General features: G+C 46.3%; 1 protein-coding gene across 4 annotated transcripts in view; it reads left to right on the forward strand.

The window, feature by feature from the left end:
- Window positions 1-251: 251 nt before the first annotated feature.
- Window positions 252-20,797, forward strand: part of RFX4 (regulatory factor X4) — a 178,533-nt gene continuing 157,987 nt past the window's right edge. Inside the window, exon 1 of one of the 4 annotated variants that reach the window (XM_032285761.1) lies at window positions 252-829. In XM_032285761.1, coding sequence (XP_032141652.1) covers window positions 787-829 — 43 coding nt within the window. In that variant the 5' untranslated portion in view covers window positions 252-786. Of the gene's footprint in view, window positions 830-18,905; window positions 19,408-20,797 lie in introns of those variants that run through there. The other 3 variants (XM_032285754.1, XM_032285765.1, XM_032285771.1) reach the window with 3 other exon arrangements.

The following is a 20,797-nucleotide window of genomic DNA, read 5'->3' on the forward strand; positions in this document are numbered from 1 at the left end:
ACGCAAGAGAAGGAAGGGAGTGGGGCCCCACTCGTGGTAGCGCAGGCGACTCTCCAGGCTCCAGGAATTCCCCGCGGCTCCCCCCACCATCCCCCTCCTCGCCTGCCTGCGCGGGGGCCCGAAGGCGGGGAAGGGCCGGGAGGGGGGAGGGGGCCACATCTAAGCCAATTTTGATTTCGCCTATAATGAGTGCCGGGCGAAGGCTGAAGAAGGCCTCTGGAACTTTAAATAAGAAAAACGTTGCTAATGCTATAATAGAAGGGGGAAGTCGGAGGGCTGGGATTGCGTCGCTCTGAGCCCCCCTTTTCGGAGGCGGCTTTTCTTATTCAAAACAGGCCCACAATGGGCTTCACAGTGCGCCTCGCCACGGCCCCATCTGACGAGCGGCCATTCATCAGGCCGGCTGGCCTATCAATGACATTGCTCCCATCGGGGCTCCTATAAAATGATGCTTTTTCCCATGAAACATCCGCAAACATTTTGACGGGTTTGGCTTTGCCCGGCTGGATTACTGAGTGTCCCCTCGCTCGCTCGCTTTTTCTCTCTCCCCCTTCTCTGGGCTTGCTCCCTTCTCTCCCTCTCTCCTCATTTCTTCTTTCTCTTTTCTTTCCTCTTCTTTTTCTTTTCTTTTCCTTTCCTCCTTTATCCTTGTGCCCTCTCACTCTCTGCCTTTCTCTCTCTCCCCTTCTCCTTCCCTCACTCCCTTCCTCCCTGGGCATCTCTAGCACAGGGGATCCCCAAACATCAGGACTTTTGGGGGGCGCCTGTCCTGTCCATGGGAAGAGCATGCATTGTGGGTTACTGGAGGAACCCGACATGGATTCCACAGGTTAGTCCTACTGGTGGGGGGTGGGGGGAATACACTGGGAGGGAAGGAGAAGGGAGAGGGGGAACTTTAGAAAGAAGTTGGGAAAAGTTCAGACGGGTCAACTTGACAGTGGAACCCCAAGGAATAACGGAGAGCTTGCAGAAGTTTTCAATTCGAGGCGATGTGTGTAAGTGGATGCGTGGAACTGTGTGTATAAGCGTGTGATTGTGTACGTGTGTGAGTGTGTGTGCGTGCGCGCGCGCGCAGGAGCGCGCTTTTGCTTGCCCTGGACACAAAGTTACGTAAAGATGCGCTGGCTCGCAGCGAGCTCGAGGTGCCACTTACAGAAACTTTGCCAGCCAACTGCTCCCTCCCGCGCCGGGTTCCTCCTTGGGTTTGGGGGCCTGGGAATAGCGGTGCGCTCGGGGTCTGGCGGCGAGGGCAGGGAAGCTGAGCGGAACGCCCCGAGGCAGGGGAGGGTGACGGCTTCTCACTGCGCCTGGGAGGTGGGGACCGAGGCTCCGGCTGGTGAAGACACGCAGCTGGAGGGAGTGGCGGCGGCGAACCCGGTGGTCCTAGGGAATCCGCAGAAACGGGAGGTGGGAGTCCTGGGCTATCAGGGCGGGCTTCTAGCTTTTCTGCCAGGAAGGGGCACCCAACGCCTGGCTCCACTTGGGGACTGTGACCTTGCTGGAGGAAGGGCAAAACGCAGAGTGGCCCGCTAAATTCAGCGTTGGGCTCTGCAAACTGCTCTGCAGTTCAAGAGCCGCTGGGAGTCAGGTTTTCAGGTCGCGGCGGTCCGTGACAACAAGAAAAGGAGGCCAAGGAATATTTTACATTGAAAATGCCCGGCATCTCGGTTCTTCCTTCAGTAGTTTTCGCCACCTCCCACTTCTAGCACTTTTGAAGAGCCGTCACACTTCTAGATCTATTACGCTCTCTACGTCCCTTGCAGGTGGAAGTTCTCTTATGGTTCACCCCCACCCCCAGGCTCATTCTTGCAACCAGACTATTCTCATTTTGGCCGCGCTGCAGCCTCAGGGTTTCTTGGGGTGATGATGTCGGGGAAGGCAGAAATAGGGCAGTGGAGGCACCCTGGGCCATGGCGAGGGAGAATGCCTGCGAGCATATGCTGCTGGGCATTGCAGCGCGGAGCAACAAGTGCCTTCCAGCCCCGGCCGTGCCCTAAGCATACACGTCCTTTCGTTGAGAAAATAAACAAATGCTGCACTAATGTCTCCCCAACTCCACCCCGAGGCAGGCTGGATATGGAAGTGGTGTGGGGACTGGGGTCATCCGGGCATTAACCGCGAAGGTATTTCCTTGGTCCCTGTAGAAATATTTAAGGCCTCTCCAGGCTTCCGCTGCGGCCCTGGTGGCCAGGACACCCGGTTGCTCTTGTCAGGGGGGATATTCGGTGTTTTAGGGTAGTTGTCGATCTCTGATTCTTAGAATCGAGGCCCTTCCTGATTGCGCTCCTCTGGGTGAGTGTGAACCCCCAGAGAATGGGGAAGGGCTAAGCCCCAAAGTTCTCCTTCCTATAGCCGATGACAAACGAAGGCAAACAGAAGCCTGGCCTGCCCCGCGTGCCCCTGCCAGACACGGCGGCCCCGCTGAGTTCTCCGCTGTTGTCAAAGTGGGAGCCCCGGGAGGGAAAAGAGCCTTTTCCACCCTTTTTTTCATCTAAAGCGCTGTGCCCTCAGCACCTCCTGAGAACCCTAACATTAAAAATGAATATCCTTAACAATATTAAACCCATGTCTGCAGAGTTGTTGGCCAGGTATTTTCGAGCGGTCCACGCAGGGACTTAGGGTCTCCCCACATCCCAAACTTGCAGTGGCCCAGCTGGGGTTTTTAGCTGCCTCCTCCACATGACCAGAGCCCCTCGGTACTTCTGGGAAGGACTGTGGAGCTGTGGATTTGTGGTGTTTTCTGTTCTCAATGCAACTGGTGGTCGTGGGGGCACCGGGTCCTCTTCACCTCAACTGCAAACACTCCAAAAGAGGTTCTGAAACCGAAATCCTTTCCCCATCCACCTCTCCCCCTTTTTTATATACGAGACATCCCTAGATCGCCACCCTGAACGCAAAACCAAAAGTTTGGCACACGACAGAGTGAAGAAATGACTAGAGGCACATCGGGTGACATTTCACTCGGACTTGCAAAACCGACGACAAGGGAAGTGCGACTTGGCGCCCGCAGTCCAGTCCAGAAGACTTCCCTCACCTCCCTTCCAGAGAATTTAATCCAATTAGCTTTTCTTCTGAGTTTCCCTTGTTATGTAAAGGTCCTTTCTCCTCGGCTTGCAGAGACGTGCGCTCCACCGAGCAGTTCGATTCTGATCCTTTTGTATAAGATCGCGCTCGATCAGAACCAGGAATATTGCTGTTATTATATTATTCCAAAAGTACTGGAACAACCGACTCACAGCAATTACTGGGGCAAAGCAGGAAACGTCCAGGATAAGAGAGGCCGGTGAGCCGGGCCACCTTCCCTTACTCTTAAAAGGAAAATCCCCGCGAAGTGCCTCAGGCCCGGGAGAAAAGTTTTGCAGGGGCCGGGACTCTAGTGGCCTGCTTTGGGGCCACTTCAGCGTGACCTGCGGAAACGTGCCCCTTTGTTCCGCACACCGAGCCAGTAATGTATTCCTCGAGTTTTCCCAAAATACTCAACAAGTGTGGGGCTAAGACAATGGCCCTGTCGGGGAAAGCTGGACAGCCGGCGGGCTCCTCCTGGGCCCTCGGCTCTCTCTAGGCGGAGCCCGACAAAGCAAAGCCCTTCTCGGAGGCAGAACCCCAGCCTGCCGCGCGCTCAGTGCTCCCGCAGAAGGTAAAGGCAACAGGCGCTAGACGGGCAGTTGACGCACCATCCAGCCGGTGAGCGGTTTGCAGTAAGCGCAGACGCTCGGCCCATACCACAGCCCCACGCCGCGCAAAAGTGGGTGCTGAGCCCCGCGTGACCTGCCCTCCCCACGCGGGCCACCGGCAGCTAGGTGTTTGTGGCCGCTGGGTCCAATCGGGGCAACGCTGCCCGGGCGATCGTTGCTCAGTTACTCAAGTTATCCAGAGAAATTCGAGAACGAGGGGGAAAGTGGGTAGAATTTTAGGCCACCGAGAACATGTGCAAAGTGGGCCGGGCCGGTTCGGTCGCCTACGCAACAAAAGGATCACTTCTTTTTAAACGGGATGGCGTGTTAGAGAAGGGCACTGCCAAGCTTGAATTGGGAACTTCTGCCTTTATCCACTGTCCGTTCCGATTTCCAGAACCCAGAACTAGGGCGTCCAAAGTACTCCTGAAGCCAGATTTGAGTTCCCCTGGCCGGATCGGCGGGAGGGCACACTAGTCTACAGGCCCCCAGCTCAGCACAAATTCTGTCTAAAATTCTACCACCAAATTAATTATATGCCTATGTGGGCCCCAGGTAGAGACACCCAGCGGCCTTGGAGCGGTGCCTACAAGGCAAAGTGCGTCCTGGAGGGAACAGGTCCCGAGCCTCCTCCGTGCTCTCCCAGGCACAGCCCTACGGGAAGGAGCCACTGTCTTCGGGCTTGGAAGAGCAAGGAGCCGGAGGTCTGAATCTTCCTCTCGCGCCCAAACCAGACAGTCTCGCCCTCCCCGGGTGTGTGTGTCTGTGTGCGTGTGTGTGCACGTGCGCGCGCGAGCGCGCGGGCGGACTAACTGGGCATGTGCGCCCCCATCTCTGCCACCTGCTAAGCGCTGGCGTCTAGGTTTGGCAGCGGGGTCAAGTGAGAGCCCATGGTACCACTGTTCTGAGTTTCCGCGGCTGCAGCTCTTGATGGAGCGGACGCCGCGCGCAGGCCCACGGCGTCCCGGATTCAGCACGCGACTCCGTGCGGCAGCGTGGGACAGCGCGCTTTCCTGCCCAGCCTGCAGGTCCCAGAGACTCGGAAAAGTTTGCAGGGGCCGCCTGGCGCCTCGGGCCTGGGATTTCCAAAGCCGAGCCTGCCCCTCTCCCCAGCGGGTCACCATGGAGACTGCTGGAAATTGGTGGTGAAAAACAGACCTGGCGCAAAGCAAAATATTATGAGTGCAGTTGGGGTGACTTAAGGGGGGCGGGAGGACTGGAGGGCAGGAGCGGGAGCCAGAGGCAGAGGCCGACAACAAAGGGCCCAGTGCGAGGAGGAGAGAGGAGTTTGTAAGGGACTCCCCGCCGCTGTGTGAGTGCTGGACCATCCTGCTTCCCAGAGGCGCCGAGGTCTCTAATTTCTCTCCAGTGCTACACCTTTTCTCAGCCTGCCTTGGAGCCCTTACTCCCTCCCCTCCTCTCTGGGTTCCCTTCCAGCCTCTCCCCCTTATCCGTCCCGAGGTTAGGCGCCAGCTGGGCAGTGCGTCTGCCTCCCCAAGAGCCACAGGCCCACCAACGTGAAAGATTCTGGCTTTTCTTCCCCACGACCCGCGGGTCGCCCAGGGTGAGTTTCTCACCCCCCATCTCAAACCCGATCTGAAAGGGTGATGGGCTAGAATAAGGCGGGAACAGAGGGAGAAGAGAAGGGAGTGTCTGGCCAGAAATCTTGGGAGTGGGGACGGGTAAAGAGGAGACTCTGATTTCCCTCCCCTTTTTACAGTGAGAAAGGCGCTAAGTAGTGATTCCAATTCAGCCACTTGTAATGTGACTTTAGGTTAATCTGTAGCCTTTCCAAGATTATTTTTAGTTGCCTTTAGAATGAAGGGTTAGACAGCCCACAGGCTGGGATTTTCTGACAAGTTAGACATTTCCCTCTATTCCTTTGGCTTTACTGTAGAATACAGGAAGCAATATATGAGTTGGTTACCACTATCTGAGCTATGACCCAGTGCACAGTTAATTTCTCCTGGAACTAATAATATACTAAAATATTTTTTGCAAGTCATTTAGGATTTTAAGAGTCAAGAACCATGAACAACTCTTTTTAAAAGACCCAGAATGTCCTTTCTCAATGCCACCTTAATTCTTTGGCCAACTCCCTCTGTTCCCAAAGGATTTACTAAAAGACACTAGACTTTATGGGGCTGTTTCCAATGCCAATTTAGGGAACACTGAAATGCTTCTAAATGATGAAGGTAGCGTCACAGACCCTCACATATGTTGGAGAGAAATACACATTGGCCAACGTGCTAAAATGCTGCCATCAAAGACTCCAGCCTCCACTGATCAAACTTTTGAGAAGAGGGAGTCTCTTCTCATGCCTAGGCACCCCTCCTGATGACAATCTGGGCAAAGGAGCCCCTATCCTTTCCCTGAGGCTCCATTGCCTCATTTGTAAAAGAATGGATTAGATGTAAAAGTTGATATGGTCTATTGGGTTCGTGCAAAAGTTATTGCAGTTTTTGCCATTAAAAGTAATGGCAAAAACTGCAAATACTTTTGCATCAACCTAATAAAATTCTGCCTCTCAATTATATGTCTGTGTCCGTGTGTGTCTTCTGACATCTATGTGAGATATTCTGGGTACTTTGTTTATAAAGTAGTTTTACTGACATTGAGCCTCCCAGGCACTCCCTGAAAGTGGCATTATTGTGCAACATAGGGTTTTTCTTTCATTTCCAACATTTTAAGACTGATTTCTAAGCCAAGTTGGTCTGTTTGCCTCAGTGTCTTTTCCAAAGAGGCTGAGAAGGTATAAAATGGTGACATCACAAGTTGGGATGCCAGACACTCAGGTCTCAACTCTGCAGCTTCCTGAGAGCCCACCCTACATGTTCGGCAGGTCACTTGGGAAACTCTTCAGGCCCTATGGCTCTGCAGGATGGAGACGGTGGTGGAGAAATCCCCAATGCAGTTTTTACCCCATCTACTGTATTTTGGATATTTGCAATTTTATTAAGGTTTAGGGGAGAGAGAATGAACTTGAAGAGTTTATTTTGAGGTGTCAGGTAAAAGTAACATCTTAAAAAAGAAGAAAATAAAGGGACTACTTTGGGTTTTATTCAGTCTCACTTCCTGGCTACCTGCTGGGTGACAGACCCTGATGATGAGCAAGGTCACAGTCCCTACCGGCAAGGACTTCAGAATGCATTTAATAAGAGAAGGTGTGGGTCAGGGGTGGTGGCTCACACCTGTAATCCCAGCACTTTGGGAGACTGAGGCAGGCGGATCACCTGAGGTCAGGAGTTTGATACCAGCCAACATGGTGAAACCCTGTCTCTACTAAAAATACAAAAATTAGCCAGGCTTGATGGCAGGTGCCCGTAATCTCAGCTACTCAGGAGGCTGAGGCAGGAGAATCACTTGAACCCAGGAGGCAGAGGTTGCAGGGAGCTGAGATCGCACCATTGTACTCTAGCCTGGAGGGCAAGAGCGAGACTTTGTCTCAAAAAATAAGTAAATACATAAATGAGAAGGTGTGGACACAGTGAGAGTGGTGAGCACTACAAGGAACATAAAAGTTGAGTCCTTTTGGAGCCTGGAGGAAAGGATGCTCTCTCTTGCTGAGTACCTACCATGTATCAGCTCTGTAACAGGCACTCCTTCACACATTAGCCATTGAAGCCTTACCACAATGCTGCATCGTCCGTTTTTAGGATAAAACAGGCTCTGGACATTGCCTGAGGTCACAATTGGTATATGGCAGAAATAGATTGAAGAGCAGATTAGGGAATACTCCTGCTCTCTTCCCACCCAGGCCACGTCACCTGGACACTGCTGTCATGCTAGATCAGGGTTTAGTTATGACACTGGCTTTAGGTGGATTTGAATCCCACTTGGTGAGAAGGGAAACAGGTGGATGGGAGTGGAGAATCACAGAATGTTGTCTTCTCTGGCCTCCAGAGAAAACCCCTCTGAAGGAATCCTGTGACTCTTGCCTTTGAGAACAATTTTAAATGGTGGCAGCAATGAGAGGTAGTGTACCATAGCCGTTGAGTGGAGATTTGGGGCCCAGACATATCTTGGCTTTCTTCTTTCAGGTGTTCATTCATTCATAATCCAGGAAGATTATGTGTCTCCTATGTGCCTAGCATTTTGCTAGATAGTGGGCTTAACAAAAATGTCATCTTTGCTTCTCTAGAGCATAAGTCTAGACCCACAAATAAGTAAATGCAGAAATAGATAATTTCAGTGAGTGATTAGCAATATGAAGGAAAAAAAAAACCTATCTGGAGTAATAAAGACAGCATGGTAATGGGAAGGTTGTTGCCTTTCATAGGGTGGCCCTGCCACATAAAGCTGCTAGCATTTGGTCTGGAAGCTTAATGTTGCTGAGCCTCAATTTTCTTATGGGACTGATATAACCAGCTGATAGAGCTGTAGTGAATTTGAAATATGAAGGTGTTAATAGTTAACATATGTTCAATACTTACTGTGTCTTCACTTTGCTAAGCATCTTAAGTACATTATATGTGTAATCCTCACAATAATCCTACAAAGAAGAAACTGTTATTATTTACAGTTTAAATGCAGAAACCAACAGGTTAAAGGCAAAATTGAAACTAGAAGCTGACATGTTCAAAAATTTCTGAGCCCTAGGAAGCTGGGCTGGCAAGCTGTACCTCAATTGCTTGGGAAACAAGATCACTCGTATTGTACATGCCTAACTTTTCTGAGCAGAAAACAAGTAAGAAATCTAGCTTTTTATTTGTATTTTAAAACACAAGTGTTTTTAAAAACACTGTGACAGAGAAAATATATCCAGTGGCTAGGTGCTGTGGCTTATGCCTGTCACCCCAGCACTTTGGGAGGTGAGGCAGGAGGATCACTTGAGGCCAAGAGTTGGAAACCAGCCTGGGCAACATAGCGAGACCCTATCTCTATAAGGAATTTTAAAAATTAGACAGGCACGGTGGTGCATGCCTATAGTCCCAGCTACTCAGGAGGCTGAGATGGGAGGATCACTTGAGCCCAGGAGTTCAAGGCTTTGGTGAGCCCTGAGCATGTCATTGCACTTCAGCCTGGGCAAGAGTGAGACTCTGTCTCAAAGAAAAAAAATAAAAAAGAAAGGAAGGAAGGAAAAGAACAACAAAAAAGAAAGCCTATCCAAGAGATGGATAAGTGGCAGAACCAGGATTTGAGTGGAGGGCGTGCAACCCAGCCTGTCTGGCTCTAAGATCCTAAGATCCACACTCTTAGTCATGAAGCTGTATTGACTATCTCTTCTTCTTCTTCTTCTTTTTTTTTTTTAATGAGGGAGAGAGTAGCAATAAGAGGAATGTCCAATAACACACACAGTATTTTAGCCAAAGTAAAGGACGTGCTATTTGCTCCCTGTATGAAAGCGTTAAAATATCTTTTAAACTGTAAAGACAACATTTAAAATTGTTGTTGACAGAAAAAGGGACATAAGTAAAACATTCATACCTTTACTACACATGTGAAATGTACTTTCATTTTCTTTGGGATTCACTCAAACTTTGGTTAATATATGCTTAGTCTCTGAGAATATCAAGTCTTCAATCATGCAACAGGAAGAATAATAGAATGAGACAAAAGCAATTAAGTAATATGACAATATATGGAGCCTTTAGGTAACGTTACAAACAATATATTGCATCTAGAAGTTATTCGCAGATACGTGTTAAAATGTGGCTTCAGGCATACGTAGTGTGACTTAGTGAAAAGAACATGAGCTTTGCTATAAGACAAGGTTCAAATTCTAGATTGGTTACATTCTGGCTGTGTGACCCAGGGCAAATTACCTTACTTCTCTAAACCTCAGTTTTCTTCTTTGTGAAAATGTCTCCTTACCACCTTCTAGGGTGGCTATGAAAATTCAGTGAGATTGTACATGTTAAGTATTTGATTTAATGCCTGACTCCTAAAAGTTGCTCCATAAATGGCAGATATTACTATGATTAATTATCTAGCCTTCCTATACTTTATTCTAGGTATTTAGTTGGGAAAGGGGATAAGAACTGAAAAAATTGTAGACTGTTTTTAGAATACCTAGATGTTCTTGTACTGTATAGATACAACCCCAGTTTTAATGTTGAGATAAGTCATTTTTTTCTGAAGGATTTAGACCAAAAGACTAATTTTATTTTCATTTCTCCACCTTTCCTATGAAGAAGGCATTTTATGTGCCCCTGTTTGACATTATTTCATCCTTGTGTTTTCCAGTCTGTTAAAGGAAGTGGGAAATGTGCCTTTGTAGAGGTAACACCTGTGGGCTTGAGTGTAAATCCTGGAAGAGAGATCTGTGCCATACTCAGAGACAACATATGTTGCACATCCTTGATGGAGACCCCTCTACAACTCCTGTTGCCCTTCTAGTTCTGGAATGTGATGGCCCACATTTTTCATTCCTCTTTTCCTCTTGCCTTCCCCTTCACCCCAGCGCCTTTGACCCCCCAGCCCTCTTATGTTTGTAGGCATCACTGTTTTAAGGATTGAAACATTTTACACTTGGTTTTCAGGAAGTGAAAAACTGTTTCAAGTGAGCCATTCTCTGGAACTCATTTTAGCAGGATGCAGAGAGAGTTTGGTTCTTTTGCATTTCTTGCATGTATATATATATATATATATATATATATATATATATATATATTACTGTGAGGATAAGATGTTCATTTGTTTTGGTTTTGTCTTTATAATTTGATGTTTACTTCCATTGTAGTTTTTGAGTTCTTGAAATATTTACAAGAGGGAAAGATATCATAAAAAGTAGAAAAGAATGAAATGCAGCCATTTTGCTTTCAGTGGAATTGGGTCTAAATTTTGGCAACTAGGGCTGGATTGACCTGTGCCTGTAGATTATGGGGTTTATGTGTTTCGTATCCCACCCTCAAGGCAGGAACTCTTCAAAAGATGTCTATCATTTCCACTTTTGTGATTGGCTATTCTTCCATAGAACATAAAAGCATAATTCCACCTCTGAGCAATCAATAATTATTCGTAGACAGGCGAACCTGGATATGTTGTATTTGTATTTTTGTAGTTGTTTTAATTTTAAAAAACAATGAGAAAGCCTTTGAAAAGTCTGCAACCCAGTGAAGGTTATTTAGCACTTTATGTCCCGTGTGTTTTCCAACTACCCAATAATTGTGCTAAAGACCAGTGTTTAGACATACCTAAAGTGAGACTGCTGAATGTGCAGATATTTATAATCGGAATGGAAAATTGCCACTTCATAAGCACTGAAGTCCTGAATCCATCATGGTGGAGAAAAAGCAGTATCAGTCAATGCAAGCAAAATAGTCTTTGAACTAGATTTTGAATGGTCATTTGGATAATCTAATGAGAGATTAGTGATTTACAATTATACCTCCAAGCCAGCATCTAATTTTTGAGACACAAATGCATTTTGTGAATAAAATGATGTCCGTGTCTTTGTTTTGAATCTTGGTACTGCCATGAAATCATCGCAAGTTACATTAGACTTTTGAAGGAGGAAGTGTTTCTTTGAATGTTGCAATTACAGAATTTATAATTTTTAAAAGGGAGCATGAGTGACTTTTTTGAGTTCTACATTATCTTTTTCTGAATGTGATTAGTCTAAATTTGGGATGTCCATACATAGAAAATATTTATAATTTGTGTACTGAATCTAAATGCTCATGAGTAAGTCAAGTTTCTATTGAAGTTATTAGGAATTTATAAAGTTCCAGAATTGGATCCATGGTATAAACTCAAACGTGTTTATGGTGGAACTGATCGATTATTCTTAACATTTTGCCAAGTTTTCTCCATGGTATTCACTTCACTGCTGATAATAAGTCTAGGGTGAGTGGAGAATTAGGGTGCCTGTATAAAGTTATTTGCTTCACCAAAAAGAAAATCAACGAATTTTGTTTCATTTTTAAATGACTACTAACTGGGCTAAAACTTCTTTTACTTTTGTTTCTTTTACTCAGTAACTACTTTTTCAAAAGCAAAATAATTTTGCCACCAAGCATTATTGGACATCATAGAAAATAAATAAGTCTTGTTCAGAAAGCTCTGGGAGTTTACAAGGAAGAAAGATTCCAGAGGGCTTGAGGCCCTCCGTTAAAACATTAAAACTTGTAAGCATTGGAGAGAAGATTTCTAAAGTGTCGAGCAGTTGTTGTGAGAGGGGCTTTGGTCTCTGTGAACTTTTATTTTCAACTCAGTAGGCAGAGTTTTTGAGGTTGCTGTGGTTTGGGTAGGGGACCTTTTCAGAAATGCCAGGCTTTTAGAAAAAACACAGCTTTTCTTCTAATCAAGGCTGCCTTTTAAAGTTTGAAAACTTTGGTGTGATGACAAGAATAAATTATTTCTCTGCTACGTTGGGGTTTCCTCAGGGTGCCCAGGCTGCAGGGCATTCTCGCCTCGGCTACGTCAGAGGGCACAGCTGAGGAGGCACTGGGAGTGAAAGTGCCGTCCACCCAGACTTTGCCTCGCTGTACTGGGAAGCCTTGCATAGAGGCCTGCTGAGCCTTGAGCTCCGCTGGGAAAGCCTGCAGAGCTGAGCGTTCCACAGGGATCCAAGCCATGGAGGACCTACACAAGGATGCCCCATGGATCCCGTGTTCTGTTCAAAGCTTTTCTTGGTATTGAGAGTGATTTTTAAAAAAAGAAATGAAAACACCAAAGCTGTATGTTGAACATGGATCCCTGATAATAAACAGCATTTTGAGAAGGAAGGGAGAAAAGAGAGGGAGGGGACCCCAAGGGAGGATGGGAGGCAAGGAAGAGACTACATCAGAATCATTTCTGTAATTGACAGCAGGTTGACTTAGTGAGTTTTTTTTTTTTTCAAAATTTTTAGTTGTTTTTTTTTTTTTAATACAAGTGAGTTCATTTTCAAAATTGAGAGGCAGATTAATAAAACTTGTAATTTTTTCCAGGCACTGTGCTGAATACTTAGGCATGTTACTTCATTTAGCTTGCATATTGAATCTGTGGTATTATTATCCCCAGTTTACAGATGAGGAAACTGAGATTCAGAGAGCCTGGTTAACAGCGTGTCCAGGCCAAACCCCTAGGGTCAAACCAGGATTTAAACATGGATTACCGAGATTCCAAAGCCAGGCTGCCTCCTTGCCTCCTCAAATTAGAGCTAGAAGGAAGACCTACACTCTAGCTCACCTTCCCTACTACATAAAGTTCAGGAGGTCAGGTCACTCCCTCATCCTAGTGGGAGACAGCAGCTCACTCTGCCATTCTTTGGAGTGCACTGTCATGGGTGTCAGTGGGCGACCGGCTGCCACTGGCATTGAAATGTGACTCTAGCAGCAGGCTGCTGAGGACGCCCACGGGGACTCCTACCTGAGTGGGTGCCTCTGTGCAGCATGTGCCTTTCATCTCAAATCATTCTCAGAGCTTCTAAGTTCAACCTGGCACCACCACTAAGTTGGTATCTTTCCACCTGCCAGTGACTTTGGCAAAATTGACATCTTACGCACATCATATAGGGCTTCCTATCTATTTACTTACAGACATGATTTCACTTAGAATAGGTTCAACATGAAAACCTTGCTGTTAAAATAATGACACCTTCCATTTGTATAGCATGTTGCCATCTATAATCATTGGATAGAATCATTAACAGTGCAGGCTCTGGAATCCAGCAGGCTTCATGAGAATTGGTTTTGCCATGGGCCGGATATATGAACTCGGCAACTTAGGTAACTTCTCTGAGCCTCAGTTTGCTTTTCAGTAAAATGTGGCTATTCGAATACCCACCTCACGGAGTATTGTGAGGATTAAATAAAGTAATATGTAAAAGAACCAGCACAGGTCTTGGCACATTGTAAAAGCTCAGTAAACAGAAGCTGCTTTGAGCACCACTTACAAAGAGAAACTTGTGGTCCTCTAGTGGCTTCCAAAACCTTTTCCCCCAATCCTCACACACAAAGACCACACAGGATGACATGGTTTGGCTCTGTGTCCCCATCGAAATCTCATCTTGTAGCTCCTATAATTCTCACATGTTGTGGGAGGGTCCTGATGGGAGATGACTGAATCATGGGGGCAAGTCTTTCCTGTGCTGTGCTTGTGATAGTGAATGGGTCTCATGAAATCTGATGGTTTTAAAAATGGTAGTTTCTCTGTACAAGCTCTCTCTTTGCCTGCTGCCATCCACATAAGATGTGATTTGCTCCTCCTTGTCTTCTGCCATGATTGTGAGGCCTCCCCAGCCACGTGGAACTGTGAGTCCAGTCAAACCTCTTTCTTTTGTAAATTGCCCAGTCTCGAGTATGTCTTTATCAGCAGCATTAAAACGTACTAATACACAGGAAAAGAAAACAAAATTTTATATAATTTGTTCTTCTGCTGTGTTCGGTCTTTTGAGACAATATCTCGTAAACCTGTGAATTGGAATGAGCATTCATTCCCATTGCACACCTGGTAAAACCAGTAAGTTTCAGTCACATGCATTGGCCTGTATGGCAAATGAATATCCAAACTGAGGTTTGTGGTTCCAAAGCTGATCCTGCTTTGTTTAAACCAGGTCACCTGCATCCCAGTTAAAAAACTTATATTCATAAGGAAGTGTATTTTTCATTCTGATTTTCTATGTTTATTGAGGCTTCTTCCTTTGTTTTCTGAGAGTTTCACTTGTGTCATTGTTATCTGTGTTTAGCACAGGCCATAGCATCTGCTAGAGTGGCTTCACATAGCGCTTAATAAATGTTTACTTAATGTGTAAATCAGTCCATTTTTAATATTACAAAGGATGCTGCATCTCTTTCCTTGCTTTCTAGGAAGCCTGGCTCAAGGCTCCCTGTACCTGATAAATCATAAACTTGTTTGTACCTGATAAATTATAGACTAACTAACACTCTTTGGATCCCCTTATTATGTGCCAGGCATGGTGTTAGCGCTTCCTTCATTCGTTTCTTTCCCTCCCTCCTTTCTGTCCTTTCCTCCACTTCTATTGATCGGCTATTCTGAGCCAAGCACTGCCCTAAATACAGAGAATAGTGGGGGAATAAGTACAATCAGCTCTTAAGGAGCTTATATTATTTCTCCTAAATAATCCTCATAATAACTTCATGGGGTAGTTTTTTTTAATAGGAAGGAAATTGAGGCCTATGAGGCTAAGTATTTTGCCTAGGGTTGCAGAGCTTACTTAGTCAATTGTAAGGGGAATATTAGAATTAGTGTCTTTCTGGTTTCTAAGGCCATGTTCTTTTAATTGTATCAGGAGATCCAACAATCAAACACGAAAGGTGATTTCAGGTAGAGACTAAGTGGGATGCCTTAGGGGTGGGCATGATACATTAGCGAAGACATACAGTGCTTATCATGTAGGCACTTGATGTACCTTATTCACTCAGTTCTTACATAAACCCCGTGAGCTGTGATTGGTCCTACTCCACTTTGCAGATGAAGAACCCGAAGCTCGAGGAGGTTAAGTTACTTGCCTAAGTTCACAGAGCAAAGAAGTCAGACTTGAATCTAGCAGTTTGGCTCCACAGTCCGTGGTCTTAACTATTATACTGCCATTGAAAAGAACAGCAACAAGGCCAGGTATAGTGGCTGAAGCCTACAATCCCAGTACTTTGGAAGACTGAGGTGGGAGGAACACTTGAATCCTGGAATTTGAAGCTGCAGTGAAGCTATGATGGTGCCACTGCATTCCAGCCTGGGCAACAAGCAAGATCCCATCTCTAAAAAAGGGTTGGGGTGGGGGCAAAAAATAAAAAGGAAAAGAGGAAAAAAGGTGCCTCTGTCAAAAACAAACTCTTGGGAACTGGGATTACGGTTGTTCTGTGTGGCTAGAACTTGCTCTGGTCCAGGTAGTATTCTAAGTGCTTTCTGTGCACCTGTTCACTTAAATCTCACACCATGAAGATGGGGCAGGCAGATTATTATTATCTGTATTATGTATAAGGGAACACTGAGGTTTGGAGAAGTTAATTTGCCTCAATTCATTGAACGAGTAAGTATTAAGCCTGGAATTCAGACCATTCACTGGCAGTTAATCACTATTCCCGCCTGCTTGCTAACTTTCTCTTCTTCTAAGTGACTCTCAGGAAATGATTCAAAACAAAGAAAAAATGACATACACCAAATTGTTTATTGAAACATTATGGAAAACAGAAACGTTTGCTCAATGGAACATTGGGCATCTTTCAAACAATGATGATTATGAAGACTGAACTGACATGAAAAATCTGCATATAATAGAACATTAAGAGAAAAATGAATAGAAATGCTGTGTTTGCTGGGGTTACAGTCTCTTATGTGCACTTATAGATATTGCAACAATATACACAAAGAAAGAAAAGAAAGGTAGTTCCCAGGTTAGAGTGGTGGGGTTGTGGGAAAATGTTTCTCTTTCCAACATTTCAACATGTAATTTTTACGATAGACTTAAAGGAAAGAGAAAAGCATTGCCTAGGAAGGATGTTTTGGTGGCTTACCTCAAAAGTTCAGGCTAGGTTAAAATATATTCTGTTTCTGTAGCTAGGATGCCTGGTTCCTGAGGTTTTGGGGAAATCCACATCCCCAAACAGAGCAGGAAAGGTAAAAATAAAAACCCAAAACTAGAAAAGGCAATGATGTCAATAATGAAATAATATCAGATGCAGTGTAGAGCGAGTAGCCTTGGCTTCAGTGCTTCTTTTCCTAATTTTATGTTTTCATAATACTGTTATAGCAGAAATAGAAACAAAGAAAAAAGACTGCTAACATTAAGTAGTAGTAGGTACACCCTTCCCCAGAAGTTGAGGGAAAATGAAATTTTTACCACCCAGTTATGCAATAATGTACATTAATTCTGGTGTTCCCAGGGATATTTTCAAAGCCGAGATCTGCTTTTACATTGAATTTATCTTCGACAGGAGATGGCACTGAACACCTTAGTTTGAATTTTCTCTAGTGTCTGAAGACTCTTGGTGAGTTCATGATCTCTGAACAAACAGCATTGGTGCGTCTTTGGGAGTTTCCTCGTTAATTCTTTTTTTTTTTTTCTTGTATATTGCAAATACTGATCCCTTAGTTAATTTTCTTGCCTGTTTTAGAGTTTTACATATTGAGATTTCCTAAAGTGAGAAAGGGCAATCACATTATTGAGCACCTATTATACGTGTGGTATTATGTTAGACACAACTTAGTACTCACAATGAGACTTCAATGTGTATATAATTACAAGTATCATAACATAGGTAAGTGGTTAGGTTCAAGTCGGATTCAAATCCCTGCTCAGCAGCTTAACAACTGTGTGATCTCAGGCAAGTAATCGCTGTGATGATGATGATGATGAAGGTGATGGTGCTTGTGTTGAGAGGCCATATTCCAGGAGAATGATATTAGATTCACCTGTGTCCTGCTGTGATTGAGACACCAGCTGATGAGGAAGTAACATGGAGCCCTGATCACATGGATTGGCTGGGGAGTGAACACATTTAACTGGAAAGAGTTCCTATATCTTCTTCACTACAATTGAGCCACCATGCCCGGCCAGTTTCTTTTTTTTTTTTTTTTTTTTAAAAAAAAAAAAAAACTGGCCGGGCATGGTGGGTCATGTCTGTAATCCCAGCACTTTGGGAGGCTGAGGCAGGCAGATCACAAGATTAGGAGTTAGAGACCAGCCTGACCAACATGGTGAAACCACATCTCTACTAAATATACAAAAAAAAAATTAGCCGGGTGTGGTGGCGAGTGCCTGTAGTCCCAGCTACTCGGGAGGCTGAGGCAGGAAAATAACTTGAACCTGGGAGGCGGAGGCTGCAGTGAGCCAAGATCATGCCACTGCACTCCAGCCTGGGTGACAGAAGGAGGCTCTGACTCAAAAAAGAAAAAAGAAAAAAAAATTACTGCATCCATCCAGTTCAGGTCTCTAAGACATAATTAGCCTCTAGCAGCCTCCTATAGAGGGGAGCCGGTAAGTCTTGGTTTGCCTGGCTCAATCCTGGTTTTTGTATGTGATCCTGGCACAATTATTAATAACGTAGCTTTTTAATCTCAAAAGTAGTCAGGTTTGGATGATAAGTGATTTGGTAACCCTTACTCCGTGGCTTCCTCTTCAATTCTCTCCCCTCTAAAATGTGTTTGGCAGCACCAGACAGAGCTGCCCACAGAACTGCTTTGCTTGTGACCCACTCTACTCAAAAACTTTTTGAGGTTCCCAACTACCTACTGAATACAATCCAGACTCCCTAACCCAGCACTGAGTACAGATGTAAGGATTATGTATGTGCATCCCCTGTAGCACTTCTTAAAGTGTTCATCAGGCAGGATAGTCTCAGGAAACACGTGTTGATACCTGAATCAATGTGTGTAGTCATGCTCAGGCTGCTTGTCAGTTTCTTGAATGCATCCTTCTTCTGCCTGCTTCAGGAACTTTGCACATGCTGTTCCTTCTGCCAGGAACACGCTTCCTCCCTCTCTACCTGGTTCATGCCCTCACGTTCTTTAGCTGCCAGTTTAAGGCTGCTTCCTCCAAGAAGCTTCCTAACTCCCCCGAGATTAGACCCGACCCCCCTTTTTTCTCTCACGCAGCACTCTTGGTAATTGTGTCTCTGTTTGTGTGATTGTTGCCCACACTAAATTCTAACTTTCTAAAAAGTTGGAACTGTCTATCGAGGCTGTGTCCCTCCTGTGTAGCCGGCCCCTGCCCCATGGTACCCCATAAATAGTTGCCAAATGAAGACAGGGATGAATGAATGTGGGCTGACCTTTCTGAGCCAGTGCAGTCCGCGTCACCTGTTAAAAGTGTTCCAATAGCTTCTTAGCACACTTGGAATAAATGTGAAGTTCTTAGGAGGGTCTGCAAGTCCCTATATACTTTGGGTTCTTCCTAACTTTCTCCCTCACTTCCTGCTGCTCTCCCTGCCTCCTGCTTCGCCATGCTGGTCTCCTGGCTCCTCCTTACCCACCAAAACCCACCCAGGCCGTTGCACCCCAACGTCACCTTCTTAGAGAGGCCTGCAGTATCCCCACTGCCCAGAACAGCACCCCCACCTCTCTCTCTCCATTTTTTTTTTTTTTTTTTTTTTTTGAGACAGAGTCTGGCTTTGTCACCAGGCTGGAGTGCAGTGGCACGATCTTGGCTTACTTCAACCTCTGCCTTCCGGGTTCAAGCGATTCTCCCGCCTCAGCCTCCTGAGTAGCTGGGATTACAGGGATATGCCACCAAACCCAAACAATTTTTGTATTTTTAGTAGAGACAGGGTTTCACCATGTTGACCAGGATGGTCTCGATCTCTTGACCTCATGATCCACCCACCTCGGCCTCCCAAAGTGCTGAGATTACAGGTGTGGGCCACCACACCCGGCCACCCCCACCTCTCTTGATCCCCCATTCTATGGCTTTATTTCTTCATAACGCTCACTGTCTGCTGTCTTCTTGCTAATTTGTCTCTGTCTCTACCACAAAATATAAGTTTTCTGAGAGTAGGGACCTTCTCTGCCATGTTCATCACTAGAGCCTGGCAAACAGTAGGTGCTAAATCAATGTTTGGTAAATGAGGGACGGAATGAAAGCAGAGGCAGGGCAGGTCCCCTTCCTGGAACCCAGCAGCCCCTGGGGCAGGGCCTGTGGCGTTGCCATGGCAACCCACTGACCTGAGACACCCCCTGGAGAGGCCACAGCTGCTGGCTTCCTGGGCTTCTCCGAACTCCTGTGTGTCGCCACTGCGAGCTGCAGGGAGCCAGGAGAGAGAGAGAGAAAGGGGCTGAAAGAGAATGATCAAGACGACAGTACACCCTGGTGCGGGAGGCGACAGAAGCAGGCCTCGACGGCGCCATTCCACTGGTAATGACCAGGGCCCAGGGAGAGGAAACTGGGGCGCGCCTGGAACCCTCAGGGGGAACTGGGGCCAGGCCCGCCCTTAGTAGCTGTGAGTGTGGCATGTCGACTCTTTTATGTAGCATTTCTGGAGCTGCAAGTTCCTAAAATAGGCCCCAGCACAGTGCCCTGAGAGACTGTTGATACAGTGTGAATAACACCCTCTGTTAATCCCGGTGACACTTAGAAGTCAGGCGGTGTTTTCCGCAGGTATTGCATAAGTCAGAACCTCCCTGTTCTCATCCAGTGCCTCAGGAACAAAACTCAACGTGTTCACATCCCCACTGCTTGAACACCACGGCTGGCTCCCAGCTGCCTGCAGGCTTCACGGCCCGGTGGGCCCTGTGGGCAAGGCCTTTGCAATCTGCTCCTAACGGATTCTTCCACCTGTCTCCCACCACTGGGAGTCACAGGTCGGTGAACCCTTCACCTTTCCCAGAACCGCCAGACCTTTCACAGCTTTGTGACTTTGTCCTGAAGGCAGCCCTCCTGCCTGAAATGCCCTGCTTCCCTCCTTGCTCTGGCAGGTGCTAAATCCTTTAAGGACCAGCTGAAATGCCACCCCCTCTGTGAAGCAGCCAGGCTTTCCTCTCCTCTCTGTGCCCACAGCACCTTATTATAATACCAACATACTCCTGATACTTGCTTGTTTGCAGAGGCAGTGTGTGCAGGGAGCACAGCCCAGCCTTGGAGTCAAACAGACCTGACCTACCTCAGCCACCAACTAGCTTCTCTGGGTCTCAGTTGCATCCTTGTATATGAGAGTTAGTCAAGTCTCTGCTTCAGTTGCTGTGAGCAACAGAGATGAGGCATGTGGAGCAGAGCGACCAGCACTGGAGGTCATGCAATAAATGCCAGACATCACCATCAGGCACCTGTCCCTGTCGCTCAGCTGTGAGTTCCTGGTGGATAGAAACCATGCCTTCCTCATTTTTCTATGGCCCTTAAAGCCAAACACGCTAAGTGCTTTACCTTTATAATTCCAGTTAACCTTTGAAGAAATCAGGTAGATAGGGATTTAGGAAGGTTTAGGAACTATCCCAATGTTACATAACTGGTAAGTGGCCAGGCTGGGATTTGAAATCCAGTTGGATTTGAGCTCCAAACCCTATATTCTCCCAAGCCCGCCTCTGTCTTCTCTTTTATCTTGTACTACCTGCCCCTTGGTCATGCTGCATCCTTCTTGCTATTCCTCAAACAAGCCAAGCATGATCTTACCTGGTTTGGGGGGACGGTCACGCTTGTGGTCCCCTCTCTCTCAATCTTAGAAAACCTTGCTCCCTCACTAAACTCTGTCTGCTCACAAGCTGTTTCTTCCCAGAGGCCTTTCTGGTAGAGAATCTATCTCCTCGTCTAT

Source organism: Sapajus apella, unplaced genomic scaffold (genome assembly GCF_009761245.1).
Source record: "Sapajus apella isolate SASKATOON/1434 unplaced genomic scaffold, GSC_monkey_1.0 scaffold2, whole genome shotgun sequence".
NCBI classification, from domain to species: Eukaryota; Metazoa; Chordata; class Mammalia; order Primates; family Cebidae; genus Sapajus; species Sapajus apella.